General features: G+C 39.9%; 1 protein-coding gene across 12 annotated transcripts in view; it reads right to left on the bottom strand.

Moving 5' to 3' along the window:
- Positions 1 to 26,710, bottom strand: part of MRPS27 (mitochondrial ribosomal protein S27) — a 137,218-nt gene that overhangs the window by 32,675 nt on the left and 77,833 nt on the right. For all 12 annotated transcript variants that reach the window (XR_012130625.1, XM_037026161.2, XM_073235290.1 and 9 more), the window contains one exon: positions 844 to 958. Coding sequence is in view for 11 of the 12 variants with exons in the window: in XM_037026161.2 (XP_036882056.2) it covers positions 844 to 958 (115 nt within the window). In the remaining variant the exon portion in view is untranslated. The remainder of the gene's footprint in view (positions 1 to 843; positions 959 to 26,710) is intronic.

Here is a 26,710-nt window from a genome sequence, read left to right as displayed (position 1 = left end):
CATTAAATTATAAGCCTCCTGAGGGCAAGGATAGGATATTGCTCATTTTTGTAGTCAATACCATGCTCAACAGTGTCTCACACATGAAACATTTACAATGTGTATTAAGTTGAATGGGGTCTAAGTCATGGGAGTGAAACCCTCCAAACAACATTTGAGTTCTAACATGCAAGGTCCAGTGACACTACAGAAATAATACATTTTCATAGAAATGTTGTTACAATCTTTTTATGGGTCAGACTAGTGTTGTAGCGTGAGACTCACAATAATAACATTCTAAACCTTTGCTTATTTTGTACTTTATTTCATACAACAAAGGTAACAAAGACTAAACCCTGGGTGGAGTGTAATGTTCAGAGAGAGACCCTAATCATAGGGGGATCTAAGGGAGGAGTCAGGGAAGTCAGAAGGTATGTTTTGAGTAACCTAGGCATATTCTCTTTCTAAAAATGTATAAGACAGTCTGAACACTCTGGAAATAGCATTCCGGCAAAATGGTCATGTCCTTTTCCCCAAACTTTACCAAAGGGAACCAGGCAAGAAATCCAAGGCTCAGGGATCAAGAATGAAATGAGCCCCAGTGCAGAGTTCTTGGGGTTGGACTGCCTTTTGCTTTTATTGTCCATTTCTGAGTCACTATGTGTGCAAAAGAAGCAGCTACAGGAATTGTTTTATTAATGTGTTGATTAATTTATATCTAACTCCATTTCCAAAAAGGATATCTGAGAACAAATACATTTTGAAAGTTATTTCTTATACTATTCATTGCTGTATTGAATAGGAACAAACACCACATGGTCTAAATTCAGGGAAAGAAGCTACAAATACCAGGAGACTGCTCACCTTATTTATTAGAGTATATAAGGCTTTGTCTTGTGCACCGTATTTCAGACACTGCCTAATCCAAGTGTGGATGGTCCAGTCTCTCAGGTACCAGCAGTTGGGGCTGTGTCGAAATCTAAAGAAAGAATAAGGAGAGAGTAAAGTGTGTTAACTATCACATGTCAATGCAAAATACATCCTACATCAGTAGGTCCTTCTCTTAGACATTTACAAATGTGCAGTCAATGTGACTATAAGTCATACAAGTCAACAGTTGATAAAAACTTGATGATAAAACTTATTAACTATAGAGTACAAAATGAGAAAGAGAAGGCAAAATAATAATAACAAAAATTTTATTCCTTAACAACCCCTCATTCAACATCTTGCTTTAAAATATGAGATTTACAACAAATGATATGGGGAAACTATTCAACTAACCATATGTGGCGTTACGTATATACATATTTCATTAAAAGAGAGATGTGAGGATGAAGTTGACACTTCTGAAGTTTAAAATAAAACAGATGAAGCAATAATGAAAAACAGAGTAGCATAGCAACTCTAGAGGCAAATCAGCCTTTGATATCAGCTAATGATATTTCTGTGGCACTTAGGAGAGATGGGGACACTTTTCACTGAACCAAAAGAAAACAAAAAAGCAGAAAAAAATTAAAATTGAGCGAAATTTAACATTCAGGTCCTCCAGGATCCACAATCCCACCACCTTTCTCATGGCTTCATTCCAGCTCTTTCCATCTCCTTGGTTCCTACAGCTCCCCACATGGGTTTTTAAAGCCTACACAGCCCAAACTGAGGTCTATACAGTAATAACGTTCCCACAAAGGAATGGAACTTGGAAAGGAATTATGAATACTGCTCTTGCCTCCAGTCTACACACACTGGTGACACCTGGGGCTGGGGTGTCACCAGTTCCTGGGGATGCCTGACACAAGGTTGCCAGTGGAGGCATGACTGTAAGGAGTTTGTATAAAGCACTTTGCAGTTCTTTTTTTATTTATCTGTTTGAATGGGACAGATCCTGAAACATCCTAACATGTCAGCGAAAGACCTCACCTTTTCTTTAACTATTTAGAAAGAAGGTTTCTAAAAGGCTCTACAAAAATCAAAGTGTTTTCTTAGGATCAAAAAGGTAAGACAAAAACTTGGAGTGAAAGGCTTCTGTGCTCTATTTGAGGGTTGGGGATAGGCTAATACTTTAGAGGCAGGTTATTCAATCTGCCACCTGCTATTTCCTGCCATCTGCTCCTGGGAGAGTTTCCTTCTGAACAGGTTCTCTGCCAAAATAAAAGCTGAGAAAGAGAGAGGAAATGAGAAGTAGTATTTAATTTAGGATATTTATTAGTGCTCTGGTGAGAGAATTGGCAAAAATAAGATCTGAAGTTTTATGGATATAGAGTCATCTACCCTCTTCAGACCTTTGAAAATCTTAGATTTGGCTGGAAAACATTTCTCATTCTAGGATTCTCTATAGATTTAACCCCCTAAAAAGCAGAAAGATAGAAATATATCAAATTATGCTCAGGATGAACATGCCCTGGCCAGGAAAAGGCACTGTATAGGGTTTGGGTGTACCAGGGCTACTGGGATCCTCTGTACACAAATGCAACAGTATATATATATCTTTAAGTATTTCATGCTTTCCCTCATATTTTAAAGTCAACTGGTGAACTACTTGAGTTCCTTTCCTGGTTACTCTGAAAAATTTGAGATTTGAAGTGTAATGGCCAATTAAAAGTTAATTTTATTTTTTAAAGAAAAAAGGTCAAGTGAAGTATCAGGTAAACTACCAAAATCACAGTGATGCGTCCTTGCTGGCCTGTAGACTACCTGGGCAAGTAGAGGCAGTGATTCATTCAACACCGATTCATTCCTCAATGCCTGACACAATTTGTGACCCAAAAGATTTTCAGAAAATGAAAAAAAGGAGTCTCAATCAACACATGTATTAAATGCTGTTAATGTACTGATCATTTTGTTAATATCTGTGGTATACACAAAGAATCGTAAACTCCTTATTTGGGGCATTTATAATCTCATCACAAACGTTACAGGAAACAGAGTTTTAATAGTAACACAAGGTGGGTCATGATATGGATGCAGCTCGATGCTGAGATGTGTTCTGGAAGTAGTGGTTAGGTTCAGTCCATTTTTTCCTTTAAAAATAAGCAAACAAAACAAAATAAAAAACACCTCCTTTGCCCACATTGTTTTCAACCTAAACCTCATTTTACATAGAATCTTCTGTCTCTGGATGTGTCCAATGACCACTGAAGTGATGACTGTTCTTTTCGGTGGAATATGAGAGCACCATTATTATACTCAAACAAACACCTGTTTGTCTTATTCATGATCAGCAGACCATTTTTAGGCTCTGAAGAATAACAAAGATTGATAGGACCTAGTTATAGACCTTCAGAGCACAAACTAAAGTTTCTTTAAAGCCATTTGCTAACTTTCTGAGGCTAACTTCAACACAGGGAAGGACAGAAAAGTCTTCTCAGAAGTCTGTCCTTCTGTCCTTCTCACACTTAATTTCTCAGAAACCTGAAGGGAAAGGCACTCAAGTCTTCACGCATCTACCATAAACATCTCAGCCCAGCAGCCTCTGAGAGATCTGTCAACAGACTCAGAAGGGTCTTTAATAAGCCCACTCCTTCTCCCACCCTGGAACAGGGCAACTGCATAATATGACCTCTGCTCCCTGGGACCTAATAATGTAGATGCACAACCAGGTCCATGACATTTTCAACTAAACAAAATCAATTTAATGACAACTCTAAATCAATTCGGGAATGAGGGAAACATACGTGTGTTATCAGATATGCTGCCCAGAGAGCAATTACTGTATTTCCCAGCCAATCAGCAAATAGTCTTTTCTAAGCCTCCATCAGTGTTAAAAAATGAATTAGCACCCAACTTCTGTGAGTAGCTATCTAGAATATTAACAATTCAAACATTGAGATAGTAGGATCCGATAGCAAATTTGGATAGCAAGTTTGGATAGCAAGTTTGAGACGAATTCCTTTGTCAATGACATTTCAAGCAGTTCAGACAGATAAACCTGGGTCCTTTTCAGAACTGCCAGTGGTAATATGACAGGCCGGTACATCTCTGAAATGGGTACTTGCCTGGAATGATTCTGTGGACTGCTGGACGAACATTCTCCCTCTCAGCCAGGAGAAAGGCAAAGAGACAAGAACACAACTAACACATTGATTTTCCAATTTGCCTGCAAACAGACTGGCTTTTCTTCTCGCCTGCTCTGACCACCAGCCTGACCGATGACAGGCAGCCACTGCAGGAGTCCCCTCTGTGTCCCATGCCATCAGCTGTTTGCTCACCTCAACAGAAGCTTTATTGTTGTTCAGGCCAGCAGGCTGCCAAGCTAGGCAAACTGTGTGAGTGTGGAAAAGATAAACAAATGCAACCCAGATAACCCCAGCAATGCTTGTGCTCATGAAGGCCAGAGACTTTTTGAGCTTCCAGCTTATAAAATATAAGCAAACTTCAATTCTAAAAACATGAGTATTTCTTGGAGGAAGAAGGGGCACCAGAATGGGGAGAGAATGAAGAACTGTGGTCTCCAGCTCCAGCTCCCATTCCAAGAGCTGGCATCCCATAGTGGAAGAGATCTCTGCCCACAGCACAAACAGGGTTTCCAGGTGAAGGCAGGATTTGCCTAGGAAGCAACACCATGAACAACCAAATGGAAGGAACTGAGAAATTTACCCTCCTCAAAAATTAGGTTATCATTAGGTCTCCTAAGGCACTGGCCTGCACTGTGGCTCATTCAGAACTGATGCTACCAGGAAAGAAGGAAGGACAGCAGAATTGCAGACTGCAAAACTGACGTGGAGGTAAAAGTCTTCGATACCTTAGCTAATTTTTAGAAGGGAAGAGAGGTTATATCCAAGAAGTGAAGAGTGAAAAGAAAAACACCAGAGATGTACTATTATAATCACAGCATTGAAGGCACTACACTGAGTGTAGAAAAGTCACATGGGATTTTCTATTTGTGATCCGTTTCAACGTTTCACTGAGCAAACAAAAAGTGCGGTACAGCCTTTCTGCCATAGGATTCAAATAAAGGTTATCATTGAGGGCAAAAGGGGCAGTGCTCACCAGCTCTTTCAGAATCACAAATAAAAGTGCCCCTGGCAGAGCAGGGCTAGTGCACAGATGCCAGGGCCTGGAGCTCAGCAGCCCCGTTTAGCTGCAGCACTGGCTCTTCCAGATGAATGAGCAAGCTTTCCACAACGTTTAGCTGATTATGAGAGCCACCAACCTTAAACACACACATGCAGCTTTCCTTCCTCCCTAGTGAATTCTGTATCCTGTGGCAACAGGCTGTACAGATGGAAACCTCAGCCCCTGAGCTGGGGACATGGAGATGAGTGAGGGGCCGGGGAAAGGGAGGAAAGAAAGAATGCCAAGAAGAAAACACAGCTGCTCCAAAGCATGCAGGGTAGACTGGAGCCTTATCAACGAAGCAGAGTGTGTAATTATTAAAAGGTTTGAGCACTTTCCTGAACCACAACCAAAGACCAACAAAGTGTCATGTGACTATTTAAACCAGAATCTGATTCAGTCACTGCTACCCACTTTCTCATTCTACAAGAATAATCACTTTCTTTTGTATCCTGCTGGAAATCCTGCTTTCATCAATTATTAGTTGCTGTCAACTACCACATATAAAATCAGTGAGATAATTTTCTAATCACTATTGTATTTTTGTCAAGTGTTTAAAAAATGGGGCAGAATCAAATTTAGGAACTGATAAAAAAGACATCAGTATCGTAGGTTAAAATCTCTTTCCCGCTGAGATCCCAGTCTTACTCCTACAGGCAAACTTGGGTTAATTTTAATTTTGGACAGTCTGTTCTGATTGTACACTAAGAGTGGCACCAGGAGGAAGAACCCCCTCCCAACAACCCCTCAGATAGTCCACCAGTTTGGGATTGGACATTTCCGATGCATTTGTTATCTACTCATGAGGCAGATAAAAATGACCTTTAAAAAAAAATTCTAATACTTTTTCCTTTCTTAAAAGACAAGCTTACAGAGATATAACGTACAAACATTAAGATCCCTGCTTTTCAGTGTACAGGGCTACGGACTTGACAAATGTGAACAACTATGTAACCACCACAGTCAAGACCTAAGAACAGCTCTGTCAATGCTGCCTTTGTAATCACCCTCTCCAAAGTTTGGTGGTCAAATTAAGCACATTTTATTTAGATAACCTCCTTGGGTCTCTTTCTAATCCCACAGTTATTAATTTTGGAAGAGGAAAAGCAAAGAAGGTAATAAAACTATAACTTTTCTCTTATTTTCTAAGTTATATTGTGTCAATTTCCAGGAAGAATTTGAAAATCCCAGTTTGCAAGTTGTTTTCTCTGAGTCCTATAGTCATTAGACCTTCTGGTGTCCCTCTGTGCCATTCTAAAAAGGGTAATAAGCAAGTGGATTTTTGGTAGAGAATAACACAAGCATGGAATTTTGCAAATGTGAAGTGCTAAATAAATGCAGCATAATAGCACATTTTTTGAAGTGAAAATGGATAACAGAGAGACTTGTTAGATATCGAAGTCAGAGTCTAAATTTGTCAGACCCAAGGCTTAAAAATGAGGTCATTAGCATTCCACCCGGAAACACACTGGTATAACACGTGAGAAACGACTCCAAGAGGAATACTGTTTTCCATATCCTCTCTGGAAACAGAAAGAAAGCAGTGACAAGTTGGACATTACGTCCCAAATTATTATCTTTTTCTTGTCTCTCTGACCCGGCTGCTGTTTTGCCACATTGACCTCACTCACTCTAGAAGATGAATTTTTTATTCATGAAGTTAAGTATTTATTTACCAGTAGCTAACCTGCGCCAGTTGGCCCATATCCTACCCCCACTGGCCTACCCAGTTTCCTCTAACTGCAAACAGTCTCAAAGATGACATCCTCCCTTTCTGATTCAGAAAGAAAAACAACTAGACTGACTATGTTCTGTTGCTCTTTCTGTCATGGTATAAAAAGGTAAAGCCAGTCAGAATGAAGGCAATTGGTCTTTGTAAACTGGAATGCCATTTTTATTAGCCTCTAAAAGATGACGGATATGGATTATAGGCAGAGTGGGAGATGAAAAAAGTATTTACAGTGACTGCTCAGGTGTCCTCCTTGTGATGGTCCTAAAAGCAGAGAATGGCTATCTCTGCGGCCAGCAATTGACCACAGTGAAACTATGCCCAGAAGCCCCTAGTGGGCTTCTCTAGACATAATAAAGCTGGACACACAGGTCAGCTTCATGTCTGAGAGACAGTCACTGGAAGGCAAAGTGCGGCTAAAGGGAGAAGGCATTTAGCTAGGAACAGCAGGAAGTTGAGAAAAACTGGATCTTGGAACCAGTCCTATTTATAAAAGCACAGAAAGTTTCAGGGATTAGATTGGTTTGGGTAGAGATAAGGGAAATACTTTTGATTTTCAGTAGGAAATCTATGATCAATGAACTAGCCTGTTTAGAAAAAACACAAAATTACCTGATGTCTTCTCAAGTTTTGGCCAGGAACTTCGAACAAAACTTCTGCAAAATCTGATGACTAAGACAGGAAATCACATATACTAATTAATCACTAGTAGGCTGTCCATACAATAGTTCTGAAGAAAGGGAAGCTAAAAAAGAAAAAGGAGGAAAACAAAAGAACAGAAATCAGAATTTCTAGGCTTAGTGAAGTTGTCAGGATTAAGTTTGCCACAAAAGAAATGAGCATGTAAAGATGGCTGGGCCAGGGGTTAGAGCACATCAGTATGGAAGCAGAAAAGAATTCAGCAGATTTGTATGTGTTTCTGTGTGTGAGATTACAGATTTCTTTAGGGGTATTTTTGAGAGAAGAGAAGTTCAGCATTAATCTGGATTTCTTAAGAATCAGATTTTTTTTTATTAAAGAAGAAGAGCATCTCAGTGTTTTAAACATTGATTCTCTAATACATGGAAAAGTTGAATACCTAAAGATTCTGTTTACAGCAAAAGATCGGACTTACTCCTAGTTCTATAACCCTAGTTCATAGCTAGTTTCTATTTCTGGAACTCCATGTTAAGACTTTAAGCTCTTAGAAGTTAGGAGAGACGTTTTTTCTTTTTGTGTCCCACAGTAGTAGGTGTTTGAAGATTTGGCAACAGTGATGCGGTCTACTAAGACTGTATAAAAACAAATAATGCATGTTGAAATTCATGAGTTTTATTAATATTTGAAACAGTAAACCACTTCCAGTTTTGAAGTATCATCCTGCCTATAAATGGATGAGGCCAGGAGGAAATGCTACCTTTTTTTTTGTGAAAGACAGGAGGCGCTCAGAGATGGCAGAGAATGTGGAATAACATGTGGTCATTTGGGAAGCCTCCTACTCCTCACTTTCTTCCCTGCTGCCTCCTTCCCACCAGACATCAAAGATACATGGACCTGTCGTACAGTAAGTTCAGGGAATAGACAAGCTGATAGGAGAGTGGAACCAAAACCACGAGGGCAGAAGACAGAGTACATGATTCAAAGAACTCCCCTAACAAGTTCTAAATAAAAAAATTTAGACCCCCCTCAAGACCTGAAGAGACTTTTAGGCCAATTAAATTGGGGGTAGGAGAAGGAAGAAAGCTTATATAGAATTAGAGAATCTATAATTTACTGCTGGTGGGAACCTTCAATATCCACTATCCATTACACTATTTTTTAAGAAGTTATTATTTCCCAATGTGAATATGATGTGAAATCGTCAAGTCAAATGTCTTTACTTTACAGAGGAGGAATCTTGGTGTCCAGTGAAATGAAATGACTTACCAAAGGTCAGCACAGTCAACAGCAGGACCGAAACCAGACCCTTTACTGTTTCTTATTCTTACTTTTACCACAGCCTCTCAATTCCTTTATTTGTAAGACATCTTTAAAAAGTATCTCTACACTTTGACAAAGGTTTCTAACATACTGAAAAATACACAAGATCTCTTCTAAATTCAGAGAAAAATACTCAGGCTGTGCAACAGTTCTGGAATTGCCCTGAACCAGCTGCTTCACTTTGGAAAGTCACTTGATCCTTCAGGGTTTCAGTTTCCTTTAACTGTAAAACAAATGAAGAGGTAGGATTATCTGGATTATGAACTCAAATGTCTCCAGGGGCCAGTCAGTTAATAAAAATGCATGAAGAACCATGTAAGACAATATGTACAAAGCTGCCTGTATAAGCAAAGTAGCTGCCTAGTTATACTGTTTCTGGAAACATACTCTGTGGGCCAAAGAAAATACACTGGAACTCTGGACTAGACCAGACCCCCAAAACTCCTTCCAGCTCTTAAGCTTAATGACTCTGAAGAATAATAAGCCTAATCCACTAATTAAAATATCAGTCATTTGCATACTTTTATTAAACCAGAAAAATGGCAGTGATACAAATAAGTGAATAGAGACTCAAAGATAAACAAGCTACCATTCAACCCACAGATGATTCCATTTCATTTGACTAGCCTCTGTTCCCCTACCAGGTGAACACCGTTTTGCCCAGTCTACAGAGATCATTATGGGGACAGCAGACTTTGCAAACTGGCATCTAAAATTTCAAGATGAGATGATACAATCACTAAAGTTAAACTCAGTCCTTAAGTAGATTTTAATTAGAGATTAAGTTTTGCAGGAAATAAAATTTCAGTAATTGATCCCTCTGTAGTATTTTCTACTCAAATGAATACTTCATTGTACTCAATTTGAACCTAAGACTCTGACATTCAAAATAACTGTCCTATACAACACAAACTGTTTTGTTTGTTGCTCCTTTCTTTTATTCCTTAAATAAATGACTTCTAAGCAGTTATAACCACCTCAGTCAGATCCCCACCATAAATTACTTGTTTTGGGTATCAAACCCCCTCTTATCTGGCAATTCCTAGAACAGAAATGGTTGAGCCCTTTTAAAAAGGGGGACTAGAATGGGGGTGATCTTAGGGATACTAAGAAATTACTTGCCAGTTTCTGGAACTATAAAAGGATACAATCTCTTTTTATAGTTAAAAAAGGAAAGAAATTTGAAAATTGAGATTTAGATTTGTCAGTGCAGTTGGTTTTCAAAAAGTTTTGTCACTTACACAAATAAGCCCTTATTTACATATGAAGGTAGGAAAATTAAGATGACCTTTCTTTCTTGTGCTGCCAAATGGTAAAAATCAGGATGAATACATTTAGTAAGCAGCAACTCATGGTTCAAGCTAGTCCTTCTCCCATTATAAAACCAAGCTTTTCAAAAAAACTGAGTATCTGAAATTGTACAGACTTAACATACTAAGAAAATTCTTAACAATGACCGAATACAAACTTCATGTTATAGAAAGGCTACGGGTTAAGACAATTTCTTTTAATATAATAACAGTAGTCATAAGAAAGAATGTAGAAAGGCTACAGGTTAAGACAATTTCTTTTAATATAATAACAGTCATAAGAAAGAATGTTTACAAATCTACAAGAGAAGAATGAGGTCTTTAGTAATATACCAAATAGAAAAGTCTGGGTGAAGTTGCCCTGGCTGGCAAACCTTCCATAAAACCACCACGCTACAGCTAAACAAAAGTTCTTAGGCTAGCCCAGAAGGAGGGAATGAACAATTTAAAACATCTTTTATTGCCTGAGAATTTTTTTTCCAATGTCTGAAAGTGCCAGGAGAGCTCTCTCAGTGTGACTGCAGGCGGCTTTCCAAAGTCCCTCTGCTTTTCTCAGTATGAGTCATAGGGAGAGGGGAGAGCATCTTGGCAAATACACAGTCTTTCTTCTTTGGTTCCACCCACCCTCCTCCTTTTATTTAACTTTTTTTAAAAAAAAGCTTTGATGGATAAAAGTTAAATAGATTCCAGACAGAGGCTTAACTGAAGAAGTTTGAACACCAGGGAGGCAAAATATCATTGCAGAAGTCTCCATTGTTTGCCATTGTGAGCCACAAAAGCAGGGAGGCATCCTCTGCATCCTGAAAAGGGCTGTGCCCATTGATCATGTGTCAGATCATAGCTGTGTTTTGTGGGAGAGGGGAGAGAAACAAGCTATGAAAATACCTTCGCTTCTCTAGCTTCCTAAACATCATTAGCTCACATGCTGGACAATTACAGCAAACTGGCAGGGGCAGGGGCTCAGTCTTTATGAGTGCACATTAAGTGGAATTTTAACTGCAGCAGCTGTAGGCTATCTGTGTGTACATACATGGCTGCTACAATGCATGCAGCCTTCACTGAACAGGACAATTTTCCTTCACTAAAATTAAGCAAAAAACCAAGGGAGCTACATAAAAAAATTTTTTTAAGAAAAAACAATAATGTTAAGGAAAAGATGAATTTTAATCTAAAGAGAGAAGAGTCCAACTGCTGTACCTTTATGGAAACACTTATTACAACAGAATGGGGGCACTTGGGGAGAGCAAAGCTACTCTCTCCTGCATGTGATCATCAGCCTACTATGAATCACAATATGCTGGAATTTTGTGTGTCAGCGAGAAACATACTCCTTACCTTCAGTGAGGTTAGACTGCAAAGATCAAAAAACCAGTATTTTCTGAGTATCAAAAACAAGCTTAAAAGGTTAATTCATGAGGGCGGGAGCCAAGATGGCGGCGTGAGTAGAGCAGTGGAAATCTCCTCCCAAAAACACATAGAGCTATGAAAATATAACAAAGAAAAATCTTCCTAAAATAGAGACCACAGGACACAGGACAACATCCAGACCACATCCACACCTGCAAGAACCCAGCGCCTTGTGAAGGGGGTAAGATACAAGCCCCAGCCCGGCGGGACCCGAGCGCCCCTCCCCCCGGCTCCCGGCGGGTGGAGAGAAACCGGAGCAGTTTTTTTTTTTTTTGGCGAGCGCTTTTTGGAAGCCTTAGAGGGACGGGCCCCCGTTGCTGGGGAGGCAGGGTGGCGGGACCGGTGAGGAGGTGCCTGGGAACAGCGCCGGAGGACAAAGAATATCCCGCGTTTCTCCCTGCGAGACCTGGGGGCGGGTGCCTGAGACCGGTGCCTGAGGACGGAGGAGGTCGCGCGTTTTTCCCCTTTTTTTTTTTTTCTCTTTTTGGCAAGCGCTTTTTGGAAGCCTTGAAGGGACGGGGACCCCAGTGCTAGGGAGGCACGGTGGCGGGACTGGTGAGCGGGTGGCTGGGACCGGCGCCTGAGGACAAAGAATATCCCCCGTTTTTCCCTGCGGGACCGGTGGGCGGGTGCCTAAGACCGGCACTTGAGGACAGAGGAAATCGCGCGTTTTTCCCCTTTTTTTTTTCTCTTTTCTGCGAGTGCTTTTTGGAAGCCTAAAAGGGACAGGGACCCCGGTGCTAGGGAGGCAGGGCGGCGGGACTGGTGAGCGGGTGCCTGGGACCGGCACCTGAGGACAAAGAATATCCCGCATTTTTCCCTGTGGGACCGGTGGGTGGGTGCCTGAGACCAGCACCTGAGGACGGAAGAAATCGCGCGTTTTTCCCCTTTTTTTTCTCTCTTTTTGCCAAGTGCTTTTTGGAAGCCTTGAAGGGACAGGGACCCCGGTGCTAGGGAGGCAGGGCAGCAGGACTGGTGAGCGGGTGCGTGGGACCAGTGCCTGAGGACAAAGAATATTGAGCGTTCCTTCCCTGCGGGACCGGTGGGTGGGTGCTTTTTGGAAGCCTTGAAAGGACAGGGACCCTGGTGCTAGGGAGACAGGGCAGCAGGACCAGTGCGCGGGTGCCTGGGACCGGCACCTGAGGAAAAAAAAAAAAAAATCGCGTGTTTTTTCTTTTTTTTTTCCTTTCTGTTCCCTCTCTCATTGTTGCTGTTGTTGTGTTGGTTTGGAGAGTGCTTTTTGGAAATCTTAAAGGGGCAGGACAGGTCACTTAGACCAGAAGCAGGGAATCGGGGGATCTCTGGGCACTCTAACCCCCTGGGCAGCAGGGAGCACAGAGGCCCCTTACGGAGATAAATAGTCTCCTGGCTGCTCCCCCTCTAACGGGGCTCCACCATTTTGGAGGAACAGCCCCAGCCAGGCCAAGCCCACAGCAACAGTGGAGATAAACCCCAAAGCAACTGGGCAGGAAGCAGAAGCCCTGTCTGCGCACAGCTGCCCAGCACAAGCCACTAGAGGTCGCTATTCTCCCAGGAAAAGGCTACAAACCAACAAGAAGGGAAGCTCTTCCAGCGGTCACTTGTACCAGCTCTGCAGACTATCTCTATCACCATGAAAAGGCAAAACTACAGGCAGACAAAGATCACAGAGACAACACCTGAGAAGGAGACAGACCTAACTAGTCCTCCTGAAAAAGAATTCAAAATAAAAATCATGAACATGCTGACAGAGATGCAGAAAAAAATGCAAGAGCAATGGGATGAGATGCAGAGAAAAATGCAAGAGCAGTGGGATGAGATGCAGAGAAAAATGCAAGAGCAGTGGGATGAAGTCCGGAAGGAGATCACAGATGTCAGGAAAGAGATCACAGAAGTGAAACAATCCCTGGAAGGATTTATAAGCAGAATGGATAAGATGCAAGAGGCCATTGAAGGAATAGAAGCCAGAGAACAGGAACGTATAGAAGCTGACATAGAGAGAGATAAAAGGATCTCCAGGAATGAAACAACACTAAGAGAAATATGTGACCAATACAAAAGGAAAAACATTCGTATTATAGGGATACCAGAAGAGGAAGAAAGAGGAAAAGGGATAGAAAGTGTCTTTGAAGAAATAATTGCTGAAAACTTCCCCAAACTGGGGGAGGAAATAATCGAACAGACCATGGAATTATACAGAACCCCCAACAGAAAGGATCCAAGGAGGACAACACCAAGACACATAATAATTAAAATGGCAAGGATCAAGGACAAGGACAGAGTTTTAAAGGCAGCTAGAGAGAAAAAGGTCACCTATAAAGGAAAACCAATCAGGCTAACATCAGACTTCTCAACAGAAACCCTACAGGCCAGAAGAGAATGGCATGATATACTTAATGCAATGAAACAGAAGGGCCTTGAACCAAGGATACTGTATCCAGCACGACTATCATTTAAATATGATGGTGGGATCAAACAATTCCCAGACAAGCAAAAGCTGAGGGAATTTGCTTCCCACAAACCACCTCTACAGGGCATCCTACAGGGACTGCTCTAGATGGGAGCACCCCTAAAAAGAGCACAGAACAAAACACACAACATATGAAGAATGGAGGAGGAGGAATAAGAAGGGAGAGAAGAAAAGACTCTCCAGACAGTGTATATAACAGCTCAATAAGCGAGCTAAGTTAGGCAGTAAGATACTAAAGAAGCTAACCTTGAACCTTTGGTAACCACGAATCTAAAGCCTGCAATGGCAATAAGTACATATCTTTCAATAGTCACCCTAAATGTAAATGGACTTAATGCACCAATCAAAAGACATAGAGTAATAGAATGGATAAAAAAGCAAGACCCATCTATATGCTGCTTACAAGAAACTCACCTTAAACCCAAAGATAAGCATAGACTAAAAGTCAAGGGATGGAAAAACATATTTCAGGCAAACAACAGTGAGAAGAAAGCAGGGTTGCAGTACTAATATCAGACAAAATAGACTTCAAAACAAAGAAAGTAACAAGAGATAAAGAAGGCCACTACATAATGATAAAGGGCTTAGTCCAACAAGAGGATATAACCATTCTAAATATATATGCACCCAATACAGGAGCACCAGCATATGTGAAGCAAATACTAACAGAACTAAAGAGGGAAATAGACTGCAATGCATTCATTGTAGGAGACTTCAACACACCACTCACCCCAAAGGATAGATCCACCGGGCAGAAAATAAGTAAAGACACACAGGCACTGAACAACACACTAGAACAGATGGACCTAATAGACATCTATAGAACTTTACATCCAAAAGCAACAGGATATACATTCTTCTCAAGTGCACATGGAACATTCTCTAGAATAGACCACATACTAGCTCACAAAAAGAGCCTCAGTAAATTCCACAATATTGAAATTCTACCAACCAATTTTTCAGACCACAAAGGTATGAAAGTAGAAATAAATTCTACAAAGAAAACAAAAAGGCTCACAAACACATGGAGGCTTAACAACATGCTACTAAATAATCAATGGATCAATGAACAAATCAAAATAGAGATCAAGGAATATATAGAAACAAATGACAACAACAACACTAAGCCCCAACTTCTGTGGGATGCAGCGAAAGCAGTCTTAAGAGGAAAGTATATAGCAATCCAGGCACACTTGAAGAAGGAAGAACAATCCCAAATGAATAGTCTAACATCACAATTATTAAAACTGGAAAAAGAAGAACAAATGAGGCCTAAAGTCAGCAGAAGGAGGGACATAATAAAGATCAGAGAAGAAATAAACAAAATTGAGAAGAATAAAACAATAGCAAAAATCAACGAAACCAAGAGCTGGTTCTTTGAGAAAATAAACAAAATAGATAAGCCTCTAGCCCAACTTATTAAGAGAAAAAGAGAGTCAACACAAATCAACATAATCAGAAATGAGAATGGAAAAATCACGACAGACTCCACAGAAATACAAAGAATTATTAAAGACTACTATGAAAACCTATATGCCAACAAGCTGGAAAACCTAGAAGAAATGGACAACTTCCTAGAAAAATACAACCTCCCAAGACTGACCAAGGAAGAAACACAAAAGTTAAACAAACCAATTACAAGCAAAGAAATTGAAACAGTAATCAAAAAACTACCCAAGAACAAAACCCCGGGGCCGGACGGATTTACCTCGGAATTTTATCAGACACACAGAGAAGACATAATACCCATTCTCCTTAAAGTGTTCCACAAAATAGAAGAAGAGGGAATACTCCCAAACTCATTCTATGAAGCCAACATCACCCTAATACCAAAACCAGGGAAAGACCCCACCAAAAAAGAAAATTACAGACCAATATCCCTGATGAACGTAGATGCAAAAATACTCAATAAAATATTAGCAAACAGAATTCAACAGTATATCAAAAGGATCATACACCATGACCAAGTGGGGTTCATCCCAGGGATGCAAGGATGGTACAACATTCGAAAATCCATCAACATCATCCACCACATCAACAAAAAGAAAGACAAAAACCACATGATCATCTCCATAGATGCTGAAAAAGCATTTGACAAAATTCAACATCCATTCATGATAAAAACTCTCAGCAAAATGGGAATAGAGGGCAAGTACCTCAACATAATAAAGGCCATATATGATAAACCCACAGCCAGCATTATACTGAACAGCGAGAAGCTGAAAGCATTTCCACTGAGATCGGGAACCAGACAGGGATGCCCACTCTCCCCACTGTTATTTAACATAGTACTGGAGGTCCTAGCCACGGCAATCAGACAAAACAAAGAAATACAAGGAATCCAGATTGGTAAAGAAGAAGTTAAACTGTCACTATTTGCAGATGATATGATACTGTACATAAAAAACCCTAAAGACTCCACTCCAAAACTACTAGAACTGATATCGGAATACAGCAAAGTTGCAGGATACAAAATCAACACACAGAAATCTGTAGCTTTCCTATACACTAACAACGAATCAATAGAAAGAGAAATCAGGAAAACAATTCCATTCACCATTGCATCAAAAAGAATAAAATACCTAGGAATAAACCTAACCAAGGAAGTGAAAGACTTATACTCTGAAAACTACAAGTCACTCTTAAGAGAAATTAAAGGGGACACTAATAAATGGAAACTCATCCCATGCTCATGGCTAGGAAGAATTAATATCGTCAAAATGGCCATCCTGCCGAAAGCAATATACAAATTTGATGCAATCCCTCTCAAATTACCAGCAACATTCTTCAATGAATTGGAACAAATAATTCAAAAATTCATATGGAAACACCAAAGACCCCGAATAGCCAAAGCAATCCTGAAAAAGAAGAATAAAGTAGGGGGGATGTCACTCCCCAACTTCAAGCTCTACTACAAAGCCATAGTAATCAAGACAATTTGGTACTGGCACAAGAACAGAGCCACAGACCAGTGGAACAGATTAGAGACCCCAGAAATTAACCCAAACATATATGGTCAATTAATATTTGATAAAGGAGCCATGGACATACAATGGCAAAATGACAGTCTCTTCAACAGATGGTGCTGGCAAAACTGGACAGCTACATGTAGGAGAATGAAACTGGACCATTGTCTAACCCCATATACAAAGGTAAACTCAAAATGGATCAAAGACCTGAATGTAAGTCACGAAACCATTAAACTCTTGGAAAAAAACATAGGCAAAAACCTCTTAGACATAAACATGAGTGATCTCTTCTTGAACATATCTCCCCGGGCAAGGAAAACAACAGCAAAAATGAGCAAGTGGGACTACATTAAGCTGAAAAGCTTCTGTACAGCAAAAGACACCATCAATAGAACAAAAAGGAACCCTACAGTATGGGAGAATATATTTGAAAATGACAGATCTGATAAAGGCTTGACGTCCAGAATATATAAAGAGCTCACACGCCTCAACAAACAAAAAACAAATAACCCAATTAAAAAATGGGCAGAGGAACTGAACAGACAGTTCTCCAAAAAAGAAATACAGATGGCCAAGAGACACATGAAAAGATGCTCCACATCGCTAATTATCAGAGAAATGCAAATTAAAACTACAATGAGGTATCACCTCACACCAGTAAGGATAGCTGCCATCCAAAAGACAAACAACAACAAATGTTGGCGAGGCTGTGGAGAAAGGGGAACCCTCCTACACTGCTGGTGGGAATGTAAATTAGTTCAACCATTGTGGAAAGCAGTATGGAGGTGCATCAAAATGCTCAAAACAGACCTACCATTTGACCCAGGAATTCCACTCCTAGGAATTTACCCTAAGAACGCAGCAATCAAGTTTGAGAAAGACAGATGCACTCCTATGTTTATCGCAGCACTATTTACAATAGCCAAGAATTGGAAGCAACCTAAATGTCCATCTGTAGATGAATGGATAAAGAAGATGTGGTACATATACACAATGGAATACTACTCAGCCATAAGAAGTGGAAAAATCCAACCATTTGCAGCAACATGGATGGAGCTGGAGAGTATTATGCTCAGTGAAATAAGCCAAGCGGAGAAAGAGAAATACCAAATGATTTCACTCATCTGAGGAGTATAGGAACAAAGGAAAAACTGAAGGAACAAAACAGCAGCAGATTTACAGAACCCAAAAATGGACTAACAGGTACCAAAGGGAAAGGAACTGGGGAGGATGGGTGGGCAGGGAGGGATAAGGGGGGGGAAGAAGAAGGGGGGTATTAAGATTAGCATGCATGGGGGGGAGGGAGAAAGGGGAGGGTGGGCTGCACAACACAGAGAGGACAAGTAGTGACTCTACAACATTTTGCTAAGCTGATGGACAGTAACCGTAATGTGGTTGTTAGGGGGGACCTGATATAGGGGAGAGCATAGTAAACATAGTATTCTTCAGGTAAGTGTAGATTAAAAATTAAAAAAAAAAAAAAAAGAAAGAAAGAAAGAAAAGGGGGATTACTCCTTAACAGGATAAAACTATTGGTAAATCAAAGATCAACGCATGCTTTAAATATCCTTAATGTTGATCACTTAAAGGGTGTCAGATGATCAGCTATGGAGGTACTCTTTTCTGATAATATTCCTTTCTCTTAATTAAAAAAAAAAAAAAAAAGCAGTTACTGTGTGCTGACCTCCAATGAGTTCTGCACAGTGGTATAGAGGGCATGTCAAAGTGTGGGCAAAGGGTCTGTTTGTTTCTACGCAGAAGATCAAGGCCTAGCTTGGATACCCAGAAAATGAACTAAGATACGATATGAGGAGGAGCTTCCGGCATCAGCACTCTCTGGAGGACTCGTGCCGGGGGATGATCATCAAAAAGCCTCCACAGGGATCCGGACGATGCTGCGGTTGTGGCTGCATCCAGCCCACCATCTCCTGGACTTTCCATGAGAAGGAGGAGGGAGATGTCTAGGCTGGCATGTGCATACAGTGAGACAACGAATTTGACTGGATCTGTACTGTTGGAACTCAACCAGGAGTTGGGAGGGGTGCAAGTTGTAGCACCCCAAAATCTCATGACTATAGACTATCTATGGTTAAAAGAACATATGGGATGTGAACAGATCCCAGAAATGGGCTGCTTTAATTTGTCTGATGGTTCAAGTACAGTTGGAAAATATCCATCATATCATAGATAAATTTTCACAAATGCCTAGGGTGCCTAAATGGTTTTCTTGGCTTCACTGGAGATGGCTGGTAATTATAGATTTGCTTTGTTTATGTCACCGTATTCCTATTATGTCAATATGTGTGTGCAAATTAGTTAGTAGTTTAAAACCTATACATACTTAAGGTACTATACAAGAAGATATGTCAAAGAAATAATCAATCCTCCCAAGTTTCCTTCATATGCTACATCTATAGCTTTTCTTCTTCCTTCCTAATTACAAACTTTAAATAGAATTCGTGCCTCATATCGAATTTACCGAGTATCATAATTCCTCCAGGTGGTAAAGATACCTCGAGACAAGTGCTGGGCATAGAAGCCACAGGGCATAAATCTGCAAAGAAGTAAAAAGCTAACCTTTGCAAACAATATGGCTTCTCTCTCACTTACCAACTTTACATTTCCCTGTATGGCCCCGGAAGATGACTGGTTAGCCAGAGACGGGTAAGATTCCTCAAGGGAGGAACAACCTAAGACAGGCACAGTCGCAGGGGGGCCATCAGGTGAGAATTTGGGGATCAACAGAGGTGAGGCTCAGAACCTCACCCCCCCTGCTTTGAGAGAAATCTTCTGCATCCGTGGATGTCTTGCTGCCCTTGTCTAGCCTGGATTAATACTTAGTCCATAGGCACACACCTGATCATCTGATCATCTACATTTGCCTTCTTACAGCACTAAACTATGTTTTCTACCTTTATCTTGCATCTACCTACCACTTCAGCATTTTATTAAAAATAAAAATAATAATAATAATAGGAGAAATGTGGGATCAACATATAAATCAAGTACAAAAATCAAATGAATATTCATATTTGACCTGATGGTTTATAGGTCATATTGCATGATCAAAACCGAAAGTTTCTGTGATGACTGCCCTTGTACTGTTCACCATGTAAGAATTTATTCACTCTGTAAGAATTCGTTCACCATGTAAGAACTTGTTCGTTATGCTTCAGAAGATTGGAGACTGACGAGAATTAGGCTTGAGATGGATTAATGATTGTACAATGAGCATTGACCCCCCTATACTGAATTTTATTGTTGTTAACAACCATTTGATCAATAAATATGAGAGATGCCCTCTCAAAAAAAAAAAAAAAAAAAAAAAAAAGAATAGTGCCTGGCACGTAGCTGGCTCTCAATAGATATTTGCTGCATAGTTAAATGGCTAATAAAATGAAATACTGAGATAAAAAAAAAAAAAAAAAAAAAAAAAAAAAAAGGTTAATTCATAAGAATCATATGCAATTCCTCATTTATGTAACACTGATTATTTCATAACACCCAGGTACTAAAGTTTTCAAATTTATAGTGAATCCAACTTTCCTCTCCTCTTCCCAATAATCTCTTTTTTTATTTGGTTGTTTTCTTCAGATGTATTTAAGAAATAAAATGTTACATATATAAATAAAACTGTACCTTCTTCCTTCCACTTTCCAGAGAACAGCTGGTATCCATGATTCTCTGCATGTTTCTGTATGTAGGAATGTGTCCTGTGTTGAGTACTTGTAGGCACTTGCGCCTTTAAACTCTGCATCAAGGACCACAGGGAACTGAGCCAAACCACAATAATATGTGCTTCTCCAGGCTCCATAAAATTACTGCTATCTCAGATGTGAGGGAGCATTGGGTGCCCTCTTTACTGTGGAAATGAATCAGCACTGCCACTAGAAAAATCCCTGAAAAGGTGATTGCCACTATGCATTTCATTGGAACTCAGTCCTGACTCAAGCTTGTGACCTGGTTAAATCAACCTGAGAATCACTTTTTTTGTCATCTATAAAATAGAGGTGATAATGCCTTCATCACTGGGTTGCTATGAAAATCAAAGGAGAATTAGTTAAGTATTTTAACCTGTAACCCCTACTGGAAGCAAGCAGAGTAGAAATATACACACAAACAAGTAATATTGTTAAAGCTCCTTGACAGAGGCTGGGTGGCATTCTGTCAGGCATCCTTACAGTTGCTATTGGCATATCTTCATCAGGTCAAGAACTATGACAGAGCTGCTTTTGGTAGGAGAGAAGTGGTTAAGATGTAAGACTTGGCATCAGATAGACCTTATCCCTACTTTTTCTCTCTCTTCTCTTAATACCTCCAGGAAACTGACTCTAAAACCTCAGGATCCTAATCTGTAAAATGTGAGTAAAATTTGTACCACTTTAAAATAAAACAAAAAGGCTCACAACACATGGAGGCTCAACAACATGCTCCTAAATAATCAATGGCTCAATGACCAAATTAAAACAGAGATCAAGCAATATATGGAGACAAATGATGACAACAGCACAAAGCCCCAACTTCTGTGGGACGCAGTGAAGGCAGTTCTAAGAGGAAAGTATATAGCAATCCAGGCCTATTTAAAGAAGGAAGAACAATCCCAAATGAATAGTCTAACATCACAATTATCGAAATTGGAAAAAGAAGAACAAATGAGGTCTAAAGTCAGAAGAGGAGGGACATAATAAAGATCAGAGAAGAAATAAATAAAATTGAGAAGAATAAAACAATAGCAAAAATCAATGAAACCAAGAGCTGGTTCTTTGAGAAAATAAACAAAATAGATATGCCTCTAGCCAGACTTATTAAGAGAAAAAGAGAATCTACACACATCAACAGAATCAGAAATGAGAAAGGAAAAATCATGATGGACACCACAGAAATACAAGGAATTATTAGAAAATACTATGAAAAACTATATGCTAACAAACTGAATAACCTAGAAGAAATGGACAATTTTCTAGAAAAATACAACCTTCCAAGACTGACCAAGGAAGAAACAGAAAATCTAAACAGACCAATTACCAGCAACAAAATTGAATCCGTAATCAAAACACTACCCAAGAACAAAACCCCTGGTCCAGATGGATCATCGCTGAATTTTATCAGACATTTAGAGAAGACCTAATACCTATTCTCCTTAAAGTATTCCAAAAAATAAAAGAGGAGGGAATACTCCCAAACTCATTTTATGAAGCCAGCATCACTCTAGTACCAAAAGCAGGCAAAGACACCACAAAAAAAGAAAACTACAGACCAATATCCCTGATGAACATGGATACAAAAATACTCTACAAAATATTAGCAAACTGAATTCAAAAATACATAAAGACGATCATACACCATGATCAAGTGGGATTCATCTCAGGGATGCAAGGATGGTTCAATATTTGAAAATCCATCAACATCATCCACCACAGCAACAAAAAGGACAAAAACCACACGATCATCTCCATAGATGCCGAAAAAGCATTTGACAAAATTCAACATCCATTCATGATAAAAACTCGACAAAATGGGTATAGAGGGCAAGTATATCCCAACATAATAAAAGCCATATATGACAAACCCACAGCCAACATTATACTTAACAGCAAGAACCTGAAAGCTTTTCCTTTAAGATCAGGAACAAGACAGGGATGCCCACTCTCCCCACATCTATTCAACATTGTAAGGGAGGTCCTGGTCACGGCAATCAGACAACACAAAGAAATAAAAGGCATCTAGACTGGCAAGGAAGAAGTTAAACTGTCCCTGTTTGCAGATGACATAATATTGTACATAAAAAACTCAAAAGAATCCACTCCAAAACTACTAGATCTAATATCTGAATTCAGCAAAGTTGCAGGATACAAAATAATACACAGAAATCTGTTACATTCCTATACACTAACGATGAATTAGCATAAGAGAAATCAGGAAAATAATTCCATTTACAATTGCATCAAAAAGAATAAAATACCTAGCAATAAACCTAACCAAGGAAGTGAAAGACCTATACCCTGAAAACTACAAGACACTCCTAAGAGAAATTAAAGAGGGCACTAATAAACGGAAATTCATCCCATGCTCTTGGGTAGGAAGAATTAATATTGTCAAAATGGCCATCCTGTGTAAAGCAATCTACAGATTCAATGCAATCCCTATCAAAATTCTGACAGCACTCTTCAACACACTAGAGAAAATAGTTCTAAAATTCATATGGAACCAACAAAGACCCTGAATAGCCAAAGCAATCCTGAGAAGGAAGAAATAAAGCAGGCAGGATCTCGCTTCCCAACTTCAAGCTTTACAACAAAGCCACAGTAATCAAGACAATTTGGTACTGGCACAAACAGACCCATAGACCTGTGGAACAGAATAGAGAGTCCAGATATTAAGCCAAGCATATATAGTCAATTAATATATGATAAAGGAGCCATGTATATACAATGGGGAAATGACAGCCTCTTCAACAGCTGGTGTTGGCAAAACTGGACAGCTACATGTAAGACAATGAAACTGGATAACTGTTTAACTCCATACACAAAAGTATACTAAAAATGTATCAAAGACCTGAATGTAAGTCATGAAACCCTAAAACTCTTAGAAGAAAACACAGGCAAAACTCTCTTGAATATAAACATGAACAACTTCTTCATGAACATATCTCCATGGGCAAGGAAACAAAAGCAAAAATGCACAAGTGGGACTACATCAAACTAAAAAGCTTCTGTACAGCAAAGGACACCATCAATAGAACAAAAAGGCATCCAACAGTATGGGAGAATGTATTCATAAATGACATATCCGATAAGGGGCTGACGTCCAAAATATACAAAGGGCTCAGGCACCTCAACAAACAAAAAGCAAATAATCCAATTAAAAAATGGGCAGAGGAGCTGAACAGACACTTCTCCAAAGAAGAAATTCAGATGGCCAACAGGCACATTAAAAGATGTTCCACATCCCTAATCATCAGAGAAATGCAAATTAAAACCACAATGAGATACCACATCACACCAGTTAGCATGGCCACCATCCAAATGACAAACAACAACAAATATTGGTGAGGATGTGGAGAAAAGGGAACTCTGTTACACTGCTGATGGGAATGTAAATTACTTCAACCATTGTGGAAAGCAGTATGGAGGTTCCTCAAAAAGCTCAAAGTAGAAATACCATTTGACCCAGGAATCCCACTTCTAGGAATTTACCCTAAGAATGCAGCAGTCCAATTTGAAAAAGATAGATGCACCCTTATGTTTATTGCAGCATTATTTACAATAGCCAAGAAATGGAAACAACCTAAGTGTCCATCAGTAGATGAATGGATAAAGAAGATGTGGTACATATACACAATGGAATATTATTCAGCCCTAAGAAGAAAACAAATTCTACCTTTTGCAACAATATGGATGGAGCTAGAGGGTAATATGCTCAGTGAAATAAGCCAGGCATAGAAAGACAAGTATCAAATGATTTCACTCATCTGTGGAGTATAAGTACAAAGTATAAACTGAAGGAACAAAACAGCAGCAGACTCACAGAACCCAAGAATGGACTAACAGTCACCAAAGGGGAGGATGGGTGGGAAGGGAGGTATAAGGGTGAAAAAGGGGCATTATGGTTAGCACACATAATATTGGGGGAGGGGCACGGGGAAGGCATTATAACACAGAGAAGACAAGTTGTGATTCTATAGCATCTTGCTACGCTGATGGACAGCGACTGTAATGGGGTATGTGGTAGGGACTTGATAATAGGGGAAGTCTAGTAACCATAATGTTGCTCATGTAATTGTACATTAATGATACAAAAAAAAAATTTGTACCACTTTATATGGTACAACCCTGTATTGATATGAGCCTAGAGGAGATAAAACACATAAACTGCTTAGTATAATGGCTATAGCACAGGCACTTTCAGACAACGTGAACAGAGCTGCCAACAGCACCCACATGCAAAGGGTCACTGGGCTAAATGTGAGCTGTTATGATTATTTTCCTCCACAAAGGATGTGACTTGCACAGTGCTGGGCACACATGTGCAGCAAATACATAACTGTCAGCAGCCAGCTGGCAATAGAGTAGGAAGGACAGGGTCAGCAAGAGGGTAAAGAGTTTGGAGCCCCTCTTCCTCTAGATACAATCTCAAATGAGGAGCTGGAAGAGGAGCTGGAGGGGAAGAACAGAGAGGGGAACACCATCACAAAGGTTTAAAGTCAACCAGTACAGAGTGTGCCAGTCAGTCTAATGACTGGTAGCAGTATTTCTCATCTTATTTGTGATAGAAAAAGGTCCAGGCAGGGAGAAGGAAGTGGGGAAGTGACCTAATGAGGAGTTAATTTACCCATCAGTGCTCTTCTACCCTGGGACTGGTTTTCTCAAGCTTGGCAAGGCAGAGTCACACACAACAGACTTTACGCTTTGGGTCCTCTGTCAGTTCAGTGCCCACTAGCCTCTGGCCTGAGTCAACAACTGAAGAATAGGTACACCTACTGGAGATAAAATGAGTCACTCAGAAGAGAAACTGCCAAGCACTGCTCATGGCTGATTTGTGCTTGGCGCAGACTTTCAGAAGAAGGAAACAGGTATCTAGGTGGGTCATGCCACATATCGAAGCCTAGGAAATAAAAGAAAGGCACAGTGAAGTCCATGCATTTGCTGCTGAGCAAGCTACTGTCCTAGCCTGCAATCTGTCCACTGAGCAGCCAAGAACCCTCTTTTTCATCTCTTAACTACCACTGGTAACTCAAAAAGAGTTTAAGGCTGAAAGCTCCCATTCCTGCCTCTAACCCAAACGGAGCCATCAGCTTTTTCAGAAGACCTGGACAAAGCAGCTGACAGCAGCCACATGACAGCAAAGGGCCACAGAGTTAACAGTCTATCTATGAAAAATAAATACACAACAGTTTTCTCATGTTGAAAAAAACTGTGGAAACAGCTAATCACTAGTAACTGTTTTAGGATCCTGTGTTTGGATAGGCTCAAAAAGTGAGAGAAAGAGAAGGTGGGATGTTGCCACAGTGACCACAGAATTTGATCATCTCTAGGATTTTCTGTAACTCTAAGCAGCTACAGGAAGGTCTAATTTATTAGCAATACTTATATTAACTATATTTAAATGAAGAAATGCTTATAAATTAAAGAGCTTGCTTATTCTGAGTATTTAGATCTTTTCACAAAAAATCAGACTGAAGGGAAGCTTTCTTTTCCCAGATCAGTTTGTGCAAAATCTTTATTTAACTGTGAATGAGATCTATGCTGATGATGATAATAAACAATAGTATTACTAATTAGGAAGTATGAGCACTCTCTATGCACATTTTCTTAAGTACTCTATATATACTTTTTCCTTTTTACACATTAGGAAATTGAATCTGAAGAGGATAAAAATTTAGCCTAAGACTTCGCAATAAATCCAACACAGCTGGTTTTCCCTGCGGTATTTGAATAGACATCTTGCTGGGTATCATTGAACATCAGCAGGTAGCCTGCATTTAGATAGTCTGCTTTACAAACAAATTTGTCGCTCTGAATACTTGAATTAGAGTTGGCATGGCAGGATGTTCATATTATAAGAGGAAGGTGGAAATGAAGACAACAGGTTTATGCCATGGTAGCCTGGCAGTGCAACTTTCTTGGGAGACCCTCCCAAAGAACCTTTAGGTCTTTTCTCTTGGGTTGGTCAGTTTCCCCAAAGACTCCTTCAATGAGAGTTAAGAGTCCTGATTCAGTCTCTCCAGAAAGAAAACTGCCCAATTTTCTGCTAGGGCTGGTGAGAAACAGTCTGGATATTTCACAACTTCATATGGAAATTTCCTATCAATCCTCCCGTTTCAACTTCACCTACATCCCTACTTTGGGAATCA

Source organism: Manis javanica, chromosome 1 (genome assembly GCF_040802235.1).
Source record: "Manis javanica isolate MJ-LG chromosome 1, MJ_LKY, whole genome shotgun sequence".
In the NCBI taxonomy this organism is placed as follows: Eukaryota; Metazoa; Chordata; class Mammalia; order Pholidota; family Manidae; genus Manis; species Manis javanica.
Note: the sequence above shows the minus strand (reverse complement) of the source record. Positions and strands in the feature narration are given on the sequence as shown.